Source organism: Aspergillus clavatus, genomic scaffold, assembly GCF_000002715.2.
Source record: "Aspergillus clavatus NRRL 1 1099423829794 genomic scaffold, whole genome shotgun sequence".
NCBI classification, from domain to species: domain Eukaryota; kingdom Fungi; phylum Ascomycota; class Eurotiomycetes; order Eurotiales; family Aspergillaceae; genus Aspergillus; species Aspergillus clavatus.
This window is the reverse complement of record NW_001517105.1, coordinates 75,679-95,909: the sequence shown is the minus strand read 5'-3', so window position 1 is coordinate 95,909 and position 20,231 is coordinate 75,679. Positions and strand designations below refer to the sequence as shown.

The 20,231-nt window shown below is 47.7% G+C and overlaps 8 protein-coding genes across 8 annotated transcripts; 4 read left to right on the top strand and 4 right to left on the bottom strand.

The window, feature by feature from the left end:
* Positions 1-425: 425 nt before the first annotated feature.
* Positions 426-1,133, top strand: ACLA_053660 (uncharacterized protein; the record flags this gene model as incomplete). The annotated part of the gene is made up of 2 exons (XM_001274745.1): positions 426-997; positions 1,070-1,133. The coding sequence occupies 2 exons, from the start codon at positions 426-428 to the stop codon at positions 1,131-1,133; spliced, it is 636 nt and encodes a 211-aa protein (XP_001274746.1).
* A 533-nt stretch (positions 1,134-1,666) lies between these two features.
* ACLA_053650 (F-box domain protein) lies at positions 1,667-2,185 on the bottom strand (the record flags this gene model as incomplete). The annotated part of the gene is made up of 1 exon (XM_001274744.1): positions 1,667-2,185. One exon carries the CDS (start codon positions 2,183-2,185, stop codon positions 1,667-1,669), a length of 519 nt encoding a protein of 172 aa, XP_001274745.1.
* Positions 2,186-4,298: 2,113 nt separating this feature from the next.
* ptpA (putative protein tyrosine phosphatase (Pyp1)) lies at positions 4,299-6,683 on the bottom strand (the record flags this gene model as incomplete). Its single annotated transcript, XM_001274743.1, has 2 exons — positions 4,299-5,039; positions 5,232-6,683. The coding sequence occupies 2 exons, from the start codon at positions 6,681-6,683 to the stop codon at positions 4,299-4,301; spliced, it is 2,193 nt and encodes a 730-aa protein (XP_001274744.1).
* A 2,281-nt stretch (positions 6,684-8,964) lies between these two features.
* On the bottom strand, positions 8,965-9,296 carry ACLA_053630 (cytochrome c oxidase assembly protein COX16; the record flags this gene model as incomplete). Its single annotated transcript, XM_001274742.1, has 2 exons — positions 8,965-9,045; positions 9,105-9,296. 2 exons carry the CDS (start codon positions 9,294-9,296, stop codon positions 8,965-8,967), a joined length of 273 nt encoding a protein of 90 aa, XP_001274743.1.
* A 705-nt stretch (positions 9,297-10,001) lies between these two features.
* On the top strand, positions 10,002-13,402 carry nic96 (linker nucleoporin NIC96; the record flags this gene model as incomplete). The annotated part of the gene is made up of 5 exons (XM_001274741.1): positions 10,002-10,447; positions 10,516-11,167; positions 11,227-12,208; positions 12,270-13,015; positions 13,076-13,402. The coding sequence occupies 5 exons, from the start codon at positions 10,002-10,004 to the stop codon at positions 13,400-13,402; spliced, it is 3,153 nt and encodes a 1,050-aa protein (XP_001274742.1).
* A 282-nt stretch (positions 13,403-13,684) lies between these two features.
* On the top strand, positions 13,685-15,574 carry ACLA_053610 (RibD family protein; the record flags this gene model as incomplete). The annotated part of the gene is made up of 1 exon (XM_001274740.1): positions 13,685-15,574. The coding sequence occupies one exon, from the start codon at positions 13,685-13,687 to the stop codon at positions 15,572-15,574; it is 1,890 nt and encodes a 629-aa protein (XP_001274741.1).
* An 889-nt stretch (positions 15,575-16,463) lies between these two features.
* On the top strand, positions 16,464-18,271 carry ACLA_053600 (RCC1-like domain-containing protein; the record flags this gene model as incomplete). Its single annotated transcript, XM_001274739.1, has 2 exons — positions 16,464-17,267; positions 17,447-18,271. The coding sequence occupies 2 exons, from the start codon at positions 16,464-16,466 to the stop codon at positions 18,269-18,271; spliced, it is 1,629 nt and encodes a 542-aa protein (XP_001274740.1).
* A 495-nt stretch (positions 18,272-18,766) lies between these two features.
* ACLA_053590 (Chromosome segregation in meiosis protein 3) lies at positions 18,767-19,690 on the bottom strand (the record flags this gene model as incomplete). Its single annotated transcript, XM_001274738.1, has 3 exons — positions 18,767-19,255; positions 19,318-19,396; positions 19,455-19,690. 3 exons carry the CDS (start codon positions 19,688-19,690, stop codon positions 18,767-18,769), a joined length of 804 nt encoding a protein of 267 aa, XP_001274739.1.
* Positions 19,691-20,231: the final 541 nt, after the last annotated feature.

Sequence of the window (20,231 nt, the reverse complement as noted above, 5' to 3'; positions counted from 1 at the left end):
GAAGAAAATGGGCAAGCTGTGAGTCTGTGACATTCACATACCAATAGAGTCTCATAGATAGCTAAGGGAGCTAAGACTATTATTGCACTCCATATGGACTAGTTACTGTTAGTACTGTGTAGATACTCGAAAGATCATCAATCCCCCCCCATCATCTGCAAGCAACATCATCCCATTCACTAGATAGTCAACTACTATACTTGCTAACTTCACAAGCAAAAAGTAGGTTTGACCTTCACTTACCCTTCATCTTTCAGTTGTACACGATCCGAACGCCATTACTGATACAGGAAAGCAAAAGCCTCCCTCGCCTCCAACAATGCACTGAAAACTCACGGAGTACCTGACCCGTCACCCGTGTTCCTCACTCCTGCAATTCAGACCACCAACTCATATCCCTTGTCCTTACCACAATACGTTTCAACATGCACGTTATCTCACGGCTGATCATCCCGTTGCTTTCTGTCTTCGCACCTCTCTCTTGTGCCACCTCTTCATCCTCTGCTCACCCGGGAGCGGCCGACATCCTATACTGGCCAGTGACCTCATCTCAACCCGAGATCCTCGCTCGCATTTCGTACGATCCGGCCTCCCTGAAGTCGGACGTTGTATCCTACTCTCCTCCTACCGCGGTTGATACGGAGGCTCGTCATGCTTCAGAAGCAGATCCTCGCGACCTTGCTCGTGTAGGTCTCTTCACCTCGACGCCCACAAATCCCAAACAGTGGGTAGGATCTCTTACGTCAGTTTCATCGCTCGCCGCCAGCCAACATCATAAGCCCACGCTACGAATTCATATCGGGCCCTCGAACGAGATTTACCATGTTTCGTGGGAGGTGTCTTCCTCGTCGGGAGCCACCTCCTCGAGCGCAGCGGGTCTGAACGTCGAAGTTGTCTCTACTGAGGCTGGTCCGCGCCCGCATCTCAATCGGCCTGTTGTGGTTGGCCCAGACGGGAAGAATCTCGAGGAGGTTGTCGAAAAGACCTTCTTCCAAAAGTAAGTGCCCTAGGCGGACCGTCACCTCCTTCGGAAAGTCACCTTTGCTAACGTGACCTCGATTTCATCTAGATACTGGTGGGTCTTCCTCGTCATCACATTCTTGGCTATGTCAGGTAGCGGGGAAGGGCAGTGATTGTTGTCTTGAGCATGTTTTGTACAGTCAATCTCTAGATCTTTCGCGCCAATCATGCGATTAGACCACCGTGTGGCCAAGAGAGTGCCTAAATCAGCATCAATTTTCCAGGCGGCCCCACCGCATCTACCGAAGGCCCTTGGCTAGACTTCAATCTCCAGATATCCCTTCCGGGGTCCAAGATCTAAACCCTGGCCCCCTTTTTGCGCCCTAACTCATCAATTGCCAAAACTGACGCCAGGTTGGTAGCATCCTCTCTGTCTAAACAATGCCGATCAATATTCTCATTGGTAGCTGTCCGGTGCAACTCGAAGTAGGCAGGTCCTATACGGTACGTTACCAGCCAAACGATCAACAGCAGATGAAAGTCTGGTGATCTAAAAAACGGCGTGGGTAATGGCGTCGGCGAAACAGAGTGGCCGTGATACTAGAATGTAGATCTTTGTAGGTTTATCAAAGATATCAAGGCCAAGCTCTCTGCCTCTTTGCAGCGAGCATCCAGACCAATTCTCTGGACCTCTTTTCAATTCTATCTAGAGAACCAGCTGCTGAATGTCTCTTGAGCCTCTTCCCAGTGGGCCAAGATCCCAATACATCACACCTCGATCGGTAATTGCCAGCAGTTCGTCCTCTCGCTGGGTGAAGCCCAGTTTGAAACAGACTCCATCTAGCGGAAGGACAATAGGCCGTAATTCGATCAGCCCTGACCCTTTCGATCGGAAGCACACCGGATAAAATCCACTGCTGTTTTCCTCAATGAGTGCTCCCGGCTCAAGAGCCCAAACATAAATGACGTTCCAATTCGCGACTGCAAGGCGCGTGCCGCGATCCGACGCAGCCACCTTGCAACCAAGCGAGTTTGAGGAATCCTGAAACCCCCAAAGCCGTGCAACTACTGTCCAATCCGTGAACCGTCGTCCGCGGTCGAGATTCAGGGTATGTCCACAACTCTGGGTCCGACACAAAGCCTCGGATTTCAATAGGCACGCGACGGTCCAGTTCTCCTCTCGGTGCGTAGCAATCCCAAGGGAAAGGTACTGCCAGTGGCACATGTCAACATTGTTCACAATTCGCCTGTTGTGGGTACCGAAAAAGGGTATTCCAATCGAGAAGAGGAGGCTTAGCCTGTCCGAAAATTTCACCATGCATGAATTTTCATAAAGCGTTGGCAGGACAGGAGAAGACAGTGGGTTAAGTCCTTGAATTCTTTGAAACGCTCCGTATAAGGTTTGAGCTCTGTAATGATAGAGTAACTGGCTTGATCTGTCGTTGAATGAGATATCTATGACCGGCCCCTTGTCATATACAGTACGACCACCTGGTAGGCCCGCTTGACTATATGTATTGCCGTTCTGATGTTGTCCGTCCCCGTCCAGGAGTACAATTGAATTATATGTGTATTCTGAGCACACATTAGAAATGGTTCGGTGATCGATGTTCTGGGTGACGTACCAATTATGTCAGGGGTGTTTGAGCTGCTCGACTGGTTTGGAGAATTGTAGAGAACAACCTCGTGCTCACCAGCTCTTTGCGCATGCTGCCAGGAAATTGCAATTGCCTGGTCTCCAGCAGCAGCAAAGGCTAGCGGTTCATAATTCCCATGATCTGGGAACGCACAGATGTGGACAGGTGCGTCGGGAGACTCGAGAGAGTAACGGGCCAAATAGACACTGGAAGCAGGGCTAGACTGTAAAGCATGCTTGACGAAAGGATGAGCTACGTCCGACCCGGTTTCGTTTATTGCTGGGGTCAGGCGATAGAGAATACTGAGACCACCTCCTCCTTCATCAATTGTCGTTCTGAGCACCTCTACCCTTCCAGGTTGCTCTTGATGTGGCTTTATCTGGGCCTTCAAGTGTAGCTGTCCACTCTGAAATTGAAAAAGACAGACATCCTGTTGATTCTTCATGACAAGTGCAAGATTTCTGTCACCAGATGAAGCCAAATGAGATGCTCGCGCATCTAGTATATACTCTCCAAATCTGAATGTCGTACACTTGGCGAAGTACTGCGCACCATAGAGCTGTTGAAAGGAGCACTTCATGAGAAGCCGAAACAGCTCCTTCGTCTCGGCATTTGCTGCATCTGGATGCAATCCAGGAGTTTGACGCAACTGGTGCAGAATCACCTCCCGGCAATTAGACGCAATCTCATATATAATGCGACAAGACAATGCTGCCTGTAAAAAGGAAGGTGTACTTGAATGTTGAAGCACAAGCTGAATCAGCTCTGGAGGAAGAGTGAGCAACATGGCGCAAAGCGGACTTAAGGTTAGAGGGAAAGAGAGTTGGAGAGATTTGGTAAATATTCGTCAGGATACATTGAAAATTAGTTTGTTTATATGTTTTCGAAATATCAAGAAGGCTTTTGCGTGAGCAGAGGCATCATAACACTGTAGGGCCCCTATACCACACCGACCGCCATTGTTGCCTGGGGCGTTGTGTTGTAGTCCCTCATCTCCACCAGTCAATGAACACTGCATCTCAAACACATCACTCAGCTTCTCAGGCAGCAATTCAAAACCAGAGTTCGGATACCGAGTTTAGCGAATCTGGTTAATACCAGAATGTACAATGCTCATACCTGGATACTACGAGAGCAGGAAGTTGAAAAAGCATATAAGAAACCATGCATTTGATCCTACCATGTATACATATTTTCTGAATGCTATTTAGCGTTCCATCTTAGGTGTGTTAACAACATATCGCCTAGAACATGCAAGTCTTCTGCGTCTCATCCAAGCGGAATGTCTACTGCGATCTATTACGTTGATTTACAGTGAATGAATTTACTCCGATCCATCAGGCTTCAACTGAGGAACGGAAGGCCCAGTCTATAAGTATCAGCTGCTATTTAGCTGGTCTTCTAATCCGATCCTGAATATGTAAGTACAACAAAATGCCAAAGTCTTGCTGGTATCCAACAAAAATATCATGCAAATGAAACTCGTGCTCGTCCTCAAGCCGCCCTTGAATAAGGCAAATGGGAAAATAAAAAGGTAAGGGAAAGGAGGTCGTGTCAAGACATCATAAGCGCATCGCATTACGTTCAACCTTCTAGAACTGAAGAAGTTGTATGTCGCCACAAACCATGCAACATGCAACAGAGGTTTAGATTTCATGAGAGGAGAAAGCCTTGGTACCTGCCATAGCAATGTGAAGAGGACTAGTGGGATTCTTTACTTCCTTCATCCATGTGGCCGACAATCCATTCCAACACGCTTTCATAACACAGAACAAACTGGCTCAAGTTCTGAATCATACTGGGCCGCTGGGTTCGAAAATCCGCCACAGTTTTGGCAATGAGGTCAAGGTTATCACTATTGAACCCCTCCTTGTCACCTCGTGATTGTATTGTTCGCTCAGTGCGCTGTCGCTTGAGCATATCCAAGACACTATCCACAGTGCAGAAGGTACCAGTACGGCCACATCCGGCACTGCAGTGTACTAATACAGGTCGTTGTCCTTCTGGTTCTGCCTCGCGACTGTCAAACCCCGTACTGCTCGTCGCTCTTGTCACGGCGTTACACTCGTCAATCAATTGAAGAAGATGAGATGGTTGCGAGGTGGTGCCAAAATCCGGCCAATATGGATATTGCAGCTGCGTGACTTCTCGCAGCGGTTGGAAAGGGAAAGATGAATGTGATAAGCCAAAATGTCTTACAATAATGCATGGATCGCCTGCATCTTCGCTGACGTCTGACGATGGCTTGTTTGACTGAGGTTTGATCTGGCGCGATTCTGAAGATTTCATATTTATGGTTTTCTCCGAAAAGTTGTTGACGCGAAGGGGGCCATATTGCCCAGACTCCCAATACCGATGGCACTTGACTTGACCTCTTTCGATTTCCGCAGTCAGAGATACGACAAGCCTGACATCTTGCTCCCAGATGACACGCCAGAAGTCCTAGATCTCGATCAGCTCCTCCCTCACCACAATTTACCGCCAATCCATCTTTTTGTAGGGAGTTGATCGATGGAGGGGGGGAAAAAAAAAAGGAGAAGAAAAAAGACAGTAGAGGCAGATTTGAGGTGCGGGAAGTGTTGGGGGGGGGAGGGGGGTGGGGGACAAACAACAAGAAAAAAAAAAAAAACTTACATCAAAAGTGTCAGGCACAGGTGCTTGTGTTGCGATATAACATTTGTTGCTATACTCAGCCTTCATGAAATTTGCATTCACATAGTCGCAATCGCCGGCTGGCACATTTTGCAGCCGAACCCTGGAATGGTCGAAGGGATAGATATCATTATATCTGTTCTTGGTACCTTTCTCAATCCCTGCAACTCGGTATTTTTTTGTAGGTGTCTCTGCCGAGGTGGGATTTCCAGCCATTTCATATGACAAGGCTTGTTTCATTCTCTCGAGTTCGTTCTTTTCGAGTTCAAGGAATTTTTCAGACACTCTTTGACCCCTGTCATCGTTTTCGGAGGCATCCCGTAACCAGCGAGGAAGCAATTGCCTTTTAGATTCCGTGAGCCCGGATGGGATCTGTAGAGGAATTTGCCCAACACCACCCACAAGATCCATATTCTGACGAATGTTTCCAAAGAATGGAATCGCAGCCGAAGAAGACTCTGGCATAGCACAGCCACCAGCTATGGGGGCGGCGGAGGGCAGACTGGTTTGCATGGAATTGAGCTGCTTTGAAGGTGATCCCGACGTTGGCGACTGATGCTGTTGGACGAGAGCCGGAAACCGATCATTGAAGGCCATGAAACCACCCCGAAGAACAAAGCCTTCACCAGTCCATCCCTCAGTTGCGAACTTCTTAAGCACATTGGTTATTGGTCCGGCGTCTTTCATATCGTATGTAGCAGCATCGTAAATGATAATATAGCGGCATTGCCTCCATCGCGAAAATGATTTCTTGTCAACATCACTTGTGAAAGTGTTGGCCAGCTTCTGTATGCCAAATGACGGTCGCTTTAGGAGGGTCGTGGGGATACAGAGGTTCAGCGATCCTTTGATGTTCGCCCTAGCATAATGTGCATACGGCCGCACATCCAGCAGTAGCACTTCGTGCTCACAAGTTTGCAGTAATTCTGCGCAATGGTCGACTGAAATGGCCATCATCGAACCCGGTGTCAGATTGTTCGAAGACATATTGGCATGAGCAGCTAAGGGATCTTTCCGCTTCGACTCGGGATGTAATTTGAGGGAAGACATATGGGGTCGGTGGTCGTTGCCAGGACGAATGCTAGGCATCGTCATAAACCCTTCAGGGACTGCTCGATCAGGCGACATAATTTTCTTATTGGGAAGCGATGATTGATTGGGGTGTATAGAGGCCCTATGGCTCTTAGAACCGAATCCGTGTTGCAGGTCCGGCCTGTCATGAGAGCCTTCAATCTTGATGGTAAAATAACTGGGGCTCGAATGATCCTGACTGGCAGGATACGAGCCACTGCTGGATTTGAGGGGAGACGGGTTGTGATCACACAGTGAAAAGAGAGGCGCCGCGTCCGAAGGCCCGGGGACTTGGAGGGGGCCTTGGGACTCCTGAGGCCACGGAGATGGAGGTGAGCGCCGTTGGCCGGTCATAGCAGACATGATGCTCCTCCAGAGGGAGAATTTCCGACAATATATACCTGAGAAAACCGGATATGTCACAATCAGGTGCGAGGCCAATTTGCCATCTCTCGACTGACTTAAAAGTCTCAAAGCCTGGGTGTTCGCATGGGCAAATCTGCTCACAGCCGTTTCAAGAGACTTGCGGAAACGAGTTCGACGTCGAGGTATAATATATGCTTAAAGGCTATATTGCCAACCGTATCAGTTTGGATTCTGCTAGAGAGATGAGGAATTTCGCGGTCAGGAACATGCTCACTAATATTCGCCTCACGGAGGGGTCAATGGAGTTGAAGCGTTCTGCCCAATAACGATGAGAGATCAATCAGACTACGAACCAGGAAACAGGCAGTATGTCCGAGTGATTTGAGAAATACGGAAGAATTAAAGAAACAACGAAAAGCTCGATGGGGGTTGGTGGATGAAAAAGCAAGAGGTAGTTATCAAAAAGGCATAAGGGTCTAGCCATACGAACAAGTAGGTTGGTTGGGTTGGCTGTCAAGACTCACATTAATTATTAAGGAAGGGGTCGAAAGGCAGTCGAACGCCAGACTCCGTCACAAAAAAAAAGATTCTATGACAATCAAGGCTAAAAGGATGGGGACGTGGGGAGGAGGGACGGTGGTTGGGAACTTGGGACTCGGGGACTTGGGGCTTGAGAGATGGGTGGGCTTGAATGATATGAATAAAGATCATATTATTACGGAGTAAAGTAACACTCAAGATCGATTGTAAATAACAATACGGAGTATTAATGATTATCAGAATACTGATGATAGCAAATTCAATATATTGAAAAGGGCTTTGTGATATCTTGTCCTCTATCGATAGATACTCCCAATGACATGGAGAATTCTCATTCAAGCAAAGCAAGACTTCTCAAAAGTTTCAAGCACAGGAGGGGACACCGTCCATACCGTCCACACCATACCACCATACCGACGTTAGAAGCACCGGGGCCTACCTACTGTAGGTAAGGTAACTGGCAACACTACCTAGGTAGGTGCCGTAATTAGTCAGTACAGCATGGATAGATACCTAGGTCCTACCGTACTACTAATAAGGTCAACTACTAGGTACTAGGCTAGCCCGACGTCGACATGGAAATGACGAATTAGAGCAACGGACCGCGAAGAACTGGACTCGGAAGGCCTCTTGAAAGTTTGAGACTTGAGGGAGAAAGAGAGAGAGAGAAGATCGTTTCTCTGGATATGACGTTATGAGGTGGGGATTGTGGTGTTAGTAGTTAGTTTCACTTGATAAGTCCGGGCACACTGTTACAAGTTAACAACAGAGTAAGACTTGAGCGGCAAAAGTATGCAGAACCAAAATCCATGACCATGCAGATTGCAGGCCCAGGCGACCGTTCTGGATCCCCGGATGAAAGCCAACCCTGAACCCAGGAACCTGCAAAGAAATGCAAGTGGCAACTCTGGCGAATCCATTCTCATAGAGATTGACTAAGGTAGGAGTACAATGGAAATAGTGATCCATACACTAGATAGTATCCAGATAGTACTACTACGGAGTAGGTATTCTTTCGATGAATTATGGATACGCATTACAGTCATTTACAGACAGGCAGGAAAATCATGCCATCAGAGTATGACACAGGCGGCGCATTTTCTTCAGCCACTTGCTTGAATAATATGCAACAGCCTACACGAGAAACATATTTGATATCTAGATAGATATGTACCAGTTAGCATAGAGTTAGTCTCAGAACTATTCTTTATACCTGAATTCGCTGTGTAGGAAGGAAGGAATTGTCGCCCAGACTTGAAAACCGCTCTGCTGGAGTACGCGTTCTAAACTACTAGTTTTGTCGAATCAGTGATACCCCACAGAAGTGCATCCATCTATCATGCGGTTCTGGATGAGCGCCTAGCATGATGTTAACCTTCATATAAGCTACCCATTCTATGTTGAAGATTAGGTAGCCGAAAGTGGAAGATCATACCTAATTTAGCTTGCCAATCTCAGCAGGACAACCAGAGCAAAAGGATATACAAGAATAATAATACGGTATAGGTCCTCGATCAGGCGAGTCGCCTCCTACAAAGACTGTCAGATATCATCTTATATGAGAATTGACCGAAGAATTTCTCACTCATGAAAAATGAGCCGGTCAGCGTTGTCATCGATGGTGTCCCAACGTGAATGCAAAGTAGAAGCATATGATGCAAATATACTGCTGAACATTGTATGAAAGGAGCATTTCCACATTGCCAAATGCTGCATATTTCCAAAAGACAGATAGGACTTAGAGCTTCCCATCGGGCTCCCCCTTAAACCTCTGGACTCGTTTCTGCTCCCAATTATCTAAGTCTTTGGCCATGAGCCGCTTAAGTGAATGTCAACCATGATGTTCGGATTCGAAAATGTGTTTGAGATAACACTCACGTAATATTCTTCCCTTTCATCTCCTAAAATCCTTCTGCGCGGGTTCCTTCTAATTCCTTCTTCCCCATCCGGCCCTTTCAGACCCAATTCCATCGCCTCTTCCTGGCTTAATTGTTTGACCTTGCGGTCGTATCTTTCATATCGGAGAGCCGCCGCGGGGGTTAGAACAAACGACCCTGCGACTATAACCATAATAAAGGGAAGTCCAAAGAGCAGGAATGGATGTTTAGGCAAGCCTCCCCTATATGCCGCGCCAATCCGTTCTCCCAGGGAAGATGATGCTGTTGTTGCGCGACGGAAGGTTTTTGCTTGAAAGACGGGCATCTTTGAAATCTGTCCCTGATTTGACCTATTTGGTATGACAATAGATTATTTCCCACGCAGAGAACTCCTTTAGAAATGCGTAATCCCTCGTAAGAAACTTATGATTGGGAAAGGATTTTCTTATTATCACAATGTGCAGAGTATCTGCTGGCGGAGTTTGGAAACAAAACAGCCCGGGGAAATATTAATTCCGACTAACTTGTCCTTGACATGTGCTCTATCCTAGATATTGCACAGCCAAAGAGTCTACCCTCCAAAATAATTTGTAAACAAGCATTTTTTTGAGCAGTCAAAGAGTGTGAAGGGTCGCGGTGAGTCCTTGATTATATATATATATTGATGCAGCCGATCTGCTATTCCTTTTCTATTGTCTTTCTTTTTTTTCGTCATATTTTCACCAACCTACAGGCATGACCTTGAGCAAGCAAATCCGGAGCTATATTCAAATTTCCATCTTCAGTGCTGACTGTCCTGCCTTACCATAGATCCACATAGCTTGAACACTCACTTCTTGTGACTTCAAACGCTGAACATATCTTTCCCTTCTGCCTTCCTGAATTCGACTTTTCTTCGATGGCTTCCATGGGCTCTGGCTCCTTGTTTGGAGCTGGCGGCCTCGGAGCCACAGCTCAGCCCGCGGGGATATCCTCTGGTAACCACCCCTCCAGTCTATTTGGAACGACTCCCGCGAGTCAGACAGCGCCAAACTCTTCTCTCTTTGGCGGCCAGGCCCAAGCACAACAGCAACCCAGTCAGCCTTCCATCTTCGGGCAAGGAGGTCAGGCGCAGATGAGTACGACACAGTCAGTACAATCTTCGGGCCAGGCGACTCAACCCGCCTTTTTCAACAGCCTTTTGGAGCGTGGAAAAAAAAGACCAATTGCTTCCATTGGTCAGAATAGCAATTTCGAAGAGTTGCCCAGTCTTCAATTAGGCCTCGATGACATCCGGAGAAAAGCCAGAGAGCTCGGTACAAAAGGCCCCGGTGAATCGGTTCAGCAGGTTTCAAGTTCCAAAGCGTAAGTGAGACATTCACTTTTCTTGATTCGTTCTACTGAACAGTTACACTGATCAATATCTATTACAGCCATTATCTCCTAGCCGCTTCGGGCATCTCGCCTGGGCATGCCTTGCGAGACCTTAAAGCACTGGATCCTCACGCTTCAATAAGCCTGCCCTCAAGAGAACAGGAGGTATTCGATCCCGACAATCAGAAATTCTTAAGAAATATTCAACAACGTGGCCGTAAAGTGATGATAGACGAAAGCCTTGCTCGAGCTCAGCGTGACTTCGACACATTCTTGGAGCAAAAGGTGGATTTAGACTGGGAGGATCAGCGCCAACGAATTTTTCAACACTTCGGTCTGACACACAAAGATGACTCTTTTGGAGAAACGAGAGGTTCATTCGGCCGCTCAATGAGACAGTCCAAACAAGCTGGCCCTACGTCTTCCTTTGGAGCCGCCGGAGCTTCTCGTAGGAGTGTCTTTGGACGCTCTGGCCTTGAAAAATCAGTCATTGGGGCCCCGGGAACCGGGAAAGCGAATCGCCCACTCTTCGAAGAACCCGTGGATCGAAATGAGGGATCTGGTAGCCAATCTTCAGATCTTCGGTTTTTGCGCGAGAAAATGGGTTTTTATGCGAGTAAGGTTCAACTTCTGAACTCTGCTAGAATCCAAGGCCGCCCATTCCCTATACTCCACGAGTTTTCCGAAGTTGAGCGGCATGCTGGGGGTGATGTGAGTTGCAAATCATACTCAATGTTTTCTTTCGGGGAAGGATGTACTAACACCGTCAGGTACCCTCACAACTATTTGACGCTTACCAAGCTTTGATTAGCATTGTTAAGGAATCTGCAAGCCTCAACACTGTATCAAATTCCGAGACAGTAAGAGAGCGGCAGTTCTCTGAGGACTATTTAGATGAGACGCCAAATTCACGCAAGGCCACGAATCTAAGAAAACGCATTGTTGAGGGCTCCCGATATTTCCTTGAAAAGCAGTTCTACGCCGAGGTCGAGAACGTGATTGCTAAGAATCCCCGGGAGGCGCAGCTCGGAGGCATACCTACTGTTGTCAACAAAATTCGAGCCTATATCCGCCTGAGAGCAGCAAGGAAAGATCTTGCACCAGACGGGACGGAGCTACAGATGGTTGGGAACGATTATTGCTGGATTCTAATATTCTACCTTCTTCGGTGTGGATTCGTCACCGAAGCAGCCGAGTATGTTAGCCAGGATCCTGGTTTCCGGTCCCTCGACCACAAATTTGTGACGTACATGACGACTTTTGCACAGAACAGACGACTACCACGGGATCTGCAACAGAAGATTAACGGTGAATATCAGCAGCGCTCGCGCAATGCCCCCGAAAATACAGTCGATCCTTATCGCATGGCCTGTTACAAGATCATTGGCCGATGTGATCTGACCCGTAGGCGCTTGGAAGGCGTGAACCAGAGCGTTGAAGATTGGATGTGGCTGCAATTCAGCCTGGCTAGGGAAGATGATAGGGCCGAAGAGGTTGCTGGTGATGTATTTGGTCTCGAGGACATTCAAATTGATATCACAGAAATTGGCCAGAGAGTCTTCGGGAAGGGCCAGGAGGTGTCTGGGGGCTACGGCACTTTCTTCCTCCTACAGATTTTGGGGGGGATGTTTGAGCAGGCGGTCTCATATCTTGGCTCTTATGCCCCAGTTAGTGCGGTGCATTTTGCGATTGCCTTGGCCTACTATGGCCTTTTGCGTGTATCGGACTTCTATACTTCTGGGGAAGATATCTGTAAGTTTCACCACCTGACCAATATCCATGTCGTTTCTTTCAGGTTCGCTGACAATGCCAGTGTCTTTCACTGTGAAGCAATATCCGCAGATCAGCTTCGGACGTCTCATTACCCAGTACACAAGGGAGTTCCGCACTGGGTATGTTGAGGCAGCAGTGGATTACTTTTGCTTACTTTGTCTCAATGCCGACCTCCCTGGCTCGCTGGGTAAATCCCAAGCCTCCGTGTGCCACGAGGCACTCAGGGAATTTGTTCTAGAAACCAGGGATTTCGCCAAATTACTGGGCGACATACGCTCTGATGGGACCAGAATTCAAGGGTTGATTGAACAGCGCATGAGTTTGATCAAACTGGTCGATCAAGAAGAATTCTTGAAAACCATAACCATACAGGCTGCCGCAATTGCTGATGACAAGGGGTTGATCACAGACGCAGTTCTTCTGTATCACCTCGCCGAGGATTACGACCGCGTCATCGATATAATCAACAGAGCACTCTCGGATGCTGTGGGAGTTGAATTGGGTAGCCCTGGTCTCAAGTTGCAGCCTCTACGACCACGAACCAATTCGCTCCAGCATCCTAATGGATCGGAGATTGAAGTACATGCAGAACCTGGCAGTAGCCTTAGCCTCACGGCAGTAGATGATCCAGTGGTTCTGGCGAAGAACATGATAGGTCTTTACAACACGAATGCTCTCTACTATCAGCGCATTCGTCAAGTCAATCGTGATGCCTGTGGTTTGTTACTTAGAATGATGGAGGCCAAAGGCGAAGTTGAAGCCGGAAAATGGACTCCAGCTCTAGACGTAAGTGTTCTCATTCCTTATCTTTGATCCCGTGCTTGTTACTGAAAAGTCCCATCTCAGGCCATTAACGAGTTGAACATCTTACCCCTGCGTGCAAGAGGCTCTGTCTCTTTCATCCGGAGTGCTGCTCAAGCATTCTCATCTTTTCCTCCCATCATATCGCGTAATGTTGGGCATGTGATCATGTGGAGCATCACCAGTATTGGCTATGAAAGAGAACGGTTGAGCTCCGGAGCATACGAGAATGAAACTAGGCAAGGCCTGGCCGATGAATTACTAGTGATGGCCAAAGATCTCATGGTCTTCTCCGGTATGGTCAAATACAAGCTACCACCAAGAGTGTATGAGACGCTTGCTCGTGCTGGGGCGGATATTGGGGCATATTAAAAGCGGTCGTCACATTATCTTAGCAGTTGGTTTATTTTCCCAATATCAAAGATTTAGTGTACAATTCTCAAACCAGCGATCAGCGTAAAAATCGTCAATGACTGTGAATCCTGTATCATGAAGCTTCCTGGCGGGAAGATTCAAAGTTGCTTATCAACTCAACCAACTATCATCAAGTTATCAACAGTTTGGGTTGCGGCTTTGTATGTGGGGCAACCTCGGACCAATGTACATGCATCTTCCGGCGGCTTAGGTTCCAAGCTCCTACGCGGCTCACTCGACATGGATCAAGATGGCACCGAGACTTCTGACTCAAGCTCGAAGCTAGCTCAGTCTGATCGGGAATCTGGGACCTTGCACGATGAAGCTTCGGCGCACCCGGCTGATGGACTGGGGCATGACTCAAATAAAGAGTTTGTGAGCGGGGGAAATGCCAGGACAACACAATTCAACTTGGTATCCAGCAGTCGACTGCATCTGCACGATACAAGGGATCCTATGGAAGAATTTACGAGCCTCACAACCCTTACCGGCGCAGCCAACGGTGTAACTTCACAGACTGTCATCGCTGGGCCGACGAAGGACCAGAACGGGACCAGTGTCTCCGGTCCTGATCAAGGGACGACGAAAAGCCACAGTCTCATCGACAACCCCCCGAACCTTGCACGAATTCGACAAGTCATGTTTGAATGCAAAGAACCGATTGAAATTAGCTTGGACGAGTTTGAGACCTATTGGCCTTTCATTGACAATGTTTGGGTCAAGCAAAGGTCAAACTCCAGCAAAGAGGGGCATTGCACCACGGACTATTACATGTGTCGTTTACGACGTCCAACCCATCGAACCTCAGAGACGCGCCCATTACCGGAAGGTAAACGCCCTCGAAAAAAAAGAGTCCGCGAAGGCGGCATGTGCAATTTCCAAATCAAGGTTGTTCGTTTTGAAGGCGCATACTCCACTGTCACGATTGCCCGAACCCCGGGGAGCAGTCACATACACTCTCATAACTTGGATTATATTGATAAAGTCAAGCGCAACTCGGGGCTCATGGAGTTTGCGCGAAAAGAGGCAGTTAAGGGTTATTTGCCCTCGTCTATTTACACGAAATTCCAGGAGGAGCCTGAGAAATTGGCCGAGGCAGGAGGTAAATTCTGTACAGTCACGGACGTCCGCAATGTTTCCGCGAAATGGCGCATACAGAACCCAGAGGTGAAACTTGTACCGCACGATGGCTACACCTATCAAAAGGGTCATGGGATCGTGAGAACGCAGGATACTAGCGACAGCAGCAACCTGGCACCTGCCTCGAAGCAGCCCAATTTTACTGCCGCCTCCCCTTTACCGTCGGATACGTTGTCATTCCCCCAATTCTCGTTGGAGTTCCTCGACTCTTATCTTCCAAGGCACGATGAGAAACGCCATTTACCGCATGTCACACTGTCCTATGCGTCGTCAATGGACTCAAAGATATCACTTCTCCCAGGAATGCAGACAGTCTTGTCGGGTCCGGAGGCTAAATTGATGACACATTATCTCAGATCACGACATGATGCGATTCTTATTGGGGTTGGAACAGCCCTAGCTGATAATCCAGGCTTAAACTGTAGGCTCGAAGGCGCAGGTGGTTTTGGAGGTCTTGGGAGAATGTGGCAACCACGACCTGTGGTAATTGATCCGACAGGACGATGGCCAGTGCATCCCGAGTGTCGGATGCTCCGAACTGCAGTTGAAGGCAAAGGAAAAGCGCCGTGGGTCATCGTATCTCCAGGGGCCCAAATCCACCCTCAAAAGTTGATGATGTTGAAGGGCTACGGGGGTGACTTTCTGCGCATTGTTGAGTACAACCAGAACTGGCGTCTGCGTTGGGAGGCTATTCTACGTGCGTTGGCATCTGAAGGAATCAAAAGTGTCATGATCGAGGGTGGTGGCACGGTCTTGAGCGAACTTTTGAACCCGGAATACGCTGAATTCATCGACTCCATGATTGTTACTGTTGCTCCTACTTATCTTGGGCGGGGTGGAGTGGGTGTGAGTCCCGACTCGAAGCGGGATGAGGAAGGCAAACCGAATGCCGCTCTCAATCCTCGAGACGTGAAGTGGATGCCTTTAGGCCAGAATGTTATAATGTGTGGGAAAATTCGAGCATCTACTTCGGTTCCCCCTGGTGGGTAGAACACAGGCACATGCCTGACAACGGGCAAGCTTGGAAGGTGCTGCCTAGGAGAGATAGTTCGAAGTAGCTCGAGCTAAGAATTGTCGGTATTCTTGTGGACATCGCCCTTGTACATCTGGATGCTGTGAAAAGTCCATTGGTTTAGACTAATTGATGATAGGAATAATGATAATGACCACATTGTATGAATATCTTAGTCATCGTATATGACCAAGATAGATTATCTTGACTTATATGGCATGATGAGAATGGAATGTTCCATAGCTCCCTGGGTATTATTCCTCCTGTTTCGTTGATAGATATCACTAGGGACATGATACAAAGGAACCATGTCCATAGTAGTGAGTAGTGAATGTATCAAGTATCTCGATCGAGTCTATTACCTTACTACCTAGAAATATTAGAACACTACCCAAGACCATGGTCTACAAAAGGTTGGGAAGAGAAGAAATAAGAATGAGAAACAAGAAGATGAATCATGCATATGATGATCATTCTTAGTCCCCTGAAGTTATTGATAGTCTATCTTGATTTCTAATTGTTGTTGGCAGTAACTAAATATCTTTTGGTAGGTTTTTGGAGTACCACCGACATGTCCATCCCCCCCCCCAAAAAATAGAAAGAAAAAAACAAAAACACACCACTACCACAACAACAACATTCGGCCCGGGAACTCTTTAGTACCTACCCTTCGTCTGTTGTCGCGTCATTTTCCTCCATCTTCTCTCTTTGTTCTCCTTTCTACTTTTCTCTACTCCATATCTTCCTGTTCCCAGTCCTGAATTTTATTCCTCTCTTGAAACCTTTTCTTACTTCCTACACTTTGCTCCCCGGAACTGTTATTCCTCCTCGCAATCCCTCGTTGAAAACCGAGCTACCTTCCTGAAAATGCCTCCAAAGAAAAGCGCGCCTAGGGCCGCCTCGAAGCCCTCGACAACCACAACCAAGGTTACTGCGGCAAAGGAAACAACCGTGGTCAAGACTGAAAGCAAAGGTCGTGCTTCGAGATCCACCAGCTCTTCGAAGAGCAAAGTCACTTCGAAGAAGCAATCTCAAGCTGCCGATTCCCCTGCAAAGTCGCGCAAGGCGAAGACCGCGAGCGCATCAACTGCGACCAAGAAGCGCAAGGCTCAAGAAGATGACGAGGGACCTGCTCTTGAAACTAAAAAGGCACGTGTCACTAAGCCTCGCCCCGTAAAAACGAAACCAAAGGTAGTCATCAACCATGCGCCGACCACAAGATTGAATATTTATGTCTGTGGTGAGGGAAGCTCTGGCGAACTTGGGCTTGGCGCAGAGAAAAATGCAGTAGATGTGAAGAGACCGCGGCTCAATCCCCACCTGCCAGCAGATCGGATCGGTGTTGTGCAGGTCGCTGTCGGCGGCATGCATTGCGTTGCCCTTACGCATGACAACAAAATCCTTACTTGGGGCGTCAATGACCAAGGTGCTCTTGGGCGAGACACTACGTGGGAGGGGGGCTACAAGGACATAGATGACAACAAAGACGATGCGGACTCGGACTCGGACTCGGATGATGACAGTGGTCTCAATCCCTATGAATCGACACCAACTGCCATCCCATCTGAAGCTTTTCCTTCTGATACCGTCTTTGTCGAAGTCGCTGCTGGCGATAGCTCTAGTTTCGCCCTTACTGATGACGGTCAGGTTTATGGCTGGGGAACGTTCCGAGTAAGTGTCATTTTCTTCACCGTTTTTCTTGTTGACTTGTGATTATTCCATCCCGAGCTTGAGTGCTTGCGTGTCAATCTCATAAGTTCCTCTTTCCCTATTATACTTTTCTCTATTTTCTTTTTCTTTTCATCCCTCTTGGGGGCATTTGATCGTCAAACTAATTGGGAGTCCACAAGAGCAATGATGGCATTCTGGGGTTCGATGCCCAACACAAGGTTCAAGTGTCCCCTACTTTGATTCCGTCTCTTAAAAAGATCAGACACCTTGCCTGTGGTGACAATCATGTCCTTGCTCTGGACGAGAGGGGTGCTGTTTTTTCTTGGGGATCAGGCCAGCAGAACCAATTAGGTCGCCGTATCATTGAGCGCAATAGACTGAACGGTCTTCAGCCTCGTGAATTTGGCCTACCTAAGAGTATCGTCCACATCGGCTGTGGTGCCTTTCACTCCTTCGCCGTGGATAAATCTGGGAAGGTCTACGCCTGGGGTTTAAATAGTTTTGGTGAAACAGGTATTCGCGAAGGCGCTGGCGATGATGAGGCCGCCATTGTCCATCCTACCGTTGTGGATTCACTTTCCGGAAAGAAGATTACCCAGTTGTGCGGTGGTGCTCACCATTCGCTGGCTGTCTCCGATGATGGCGAATGCCTTGCGTGGGGTCGATTGGATGGCTATCAGACGGGTCTTAAGATTGATACTCTTCCTGCTGATGCGGTTGTGAAGGATGAACGCGGACGCCCGCGAATTTTAATTGATCCCACACCTGTTCCAGGCATCAAAGCCTCTCTTGTCGCAGCCGGGTCGGACCATTCTATCGCCATTGACACTGATGGTCGCGCCTGGTCATGGGGCTTTTCGGCCACATATCAAACAGGCCAGGGTACTCAGGATGATATTGAGGTTGCGACAGTCGTTGAAAATACTGCTGTGCGTGGCAAGAAGTTAATCTGGACCGGTGCTGGTGGTCAATTCTCCGTCTTTGCAGAACCAGTCTCGATGTGAACTTGGGCCGCACTCCTGTTCTCGACTTTGTTTGCCGTTACATTTGAAATATTGCAAATTTCCAGCATTGAGCCAGGATGTTGGTCTTAGTGGGCACAATATTGCTGTCTTTTTGAGTGATGCCTGAACCTGAAACCTGACCTCTTCTCGGACAGATATCTTGCACTTAATTTGAAGACAGTGTATTTCTGCCGCTGGCTCGATTCTAAACAGAACTCTGGCCTGATTTAAGTTTAAGGAAGGCATGCCCAGTGGCAGCGTTATTCTCAGGGAATACTCATGTTATGTACAAAGAAATTCTCAAGTCCTGGTTCTGCGATCCAACCACTCCCCTCAATCTTCGCTTTCATTAATTTCCTTGGACCCAAAGGTCCTCTTTCCTGGCAAACATTCATGATCAATGTAAGAGGGCTGAGGTGGCTCTGATCAGGAGTGACCTCCTTTGCAATGGCTTGTAATCGATTCGGGTATCAGTCGGGCATGGCTCCTTTGGCTTCAAGTAGAGGTATTAATAAATACTAGATCCTCCTGTTCTCTCAATAACGCATCCCACTCATCATCATCTGGAGCTCCCTGGTCGTCAGGCAACCTTGCGAAGTCATCATCTGACATGAATAGCCGTTCGTCTGCTTCAGCTAGCGCTGGCAAATTCGTATCGTCAACTGAATTTTGAACCCCATCCGGAATAACGTAGTTAGAGAGGTTTTCTTGAAGTTTCGCGCTTGTCGTGTTGCGATTCTCGGAGGCAAGCGCGGTGTGATCAGTCTGAGTATCGGCTGGTAGATTGATCTGTGGTGAACCGGCTTGAATGTCTGTTGAAATCTGAGGCTTCTCCTCTTCTATCCATTCTCTCCGTATCGTTTGGAGGCGTTTGGAGTGACCAAGTCGTTCAATCATGGCTAAGCCATCCGCAAACTTCGCACGGGGAAACAAATTGTCAAGCCATAGTTGGTAGAAGTTCAGTAACCGAGCAGCATCGGAGAACTATATGATCGCAGGTTAGAATTTCTACAGCCGCTAGAGAATGCCATATGAATCGCGCCTACCTCGTGGCCTCTGCCCCGAAACTTCAATTTCGCCTTCGCGGTACGGCGTAGCTTAGGAATGCCGGGCTGCGATAATAAGCTTGCAACAAAGTGATTCAACATGTGTTCGAAGAGTAAGAGCAATTCTACCAACATACCGGCGCTCATCCAGTTTCGCAATAGGTTGACGCTTTTTAGTCACCTTAACCTCTTCATCGAGCCCTAATCCAAGCCCCGACATAGCATGAGTCGCAGTCTGCTTAGGCTCCGTGCTATCTGTCCTACTTGGGGCTTGCCCTAGCAATTCGTCCAAGCCAAAGTCGTAGTTGAATAGATCGTCTACATGGTCAGGCGAGCCAGATCGACCACTAATGGGTGCAGAGTCATCCTCCATTGTTTGATTCCCCAAATTTGTCGTTATAGTCCCCGATGATTATATCAATGAACGAGGTAGCATGGATACAAAATGATAGACAAGAGTTTCAAGAGAAATGTTAGGAGGTCGAGTTGAGAGAAGGCCTATTCTTTCAAGTGCTATGTTGGTCCACCGTAGAATACTTCATAGTTCGCGTCTGATTGTCGTGGGCTGTGACGCGTTGTTATCAGATCAATTTAGCAGAATTGGGGCAAGTGCGAAAGATTGTGCATTTACAATACAATACTGATGGTACTGGATACCAGGTAGGTAAGGTAGAGTTTGTATCTATACAATACTTTGACTTGCCAAGTCATGTACCAGACCTGTTTACTTCCTGTAGGAGAGTACTACTAAATACAGTGTTACATGGTTTTTAATAAAGATTCAAAACCAAGATCCAGTGGAGAAAATGTATCTAGAAATGATCATTCAGATAAAGCCCATATTTTGCTCATTCGTTTCTGAACAGTCTGTGCATAGAATGTATTTTTCGAAGAGGTGCTCTCGATATTAGTCA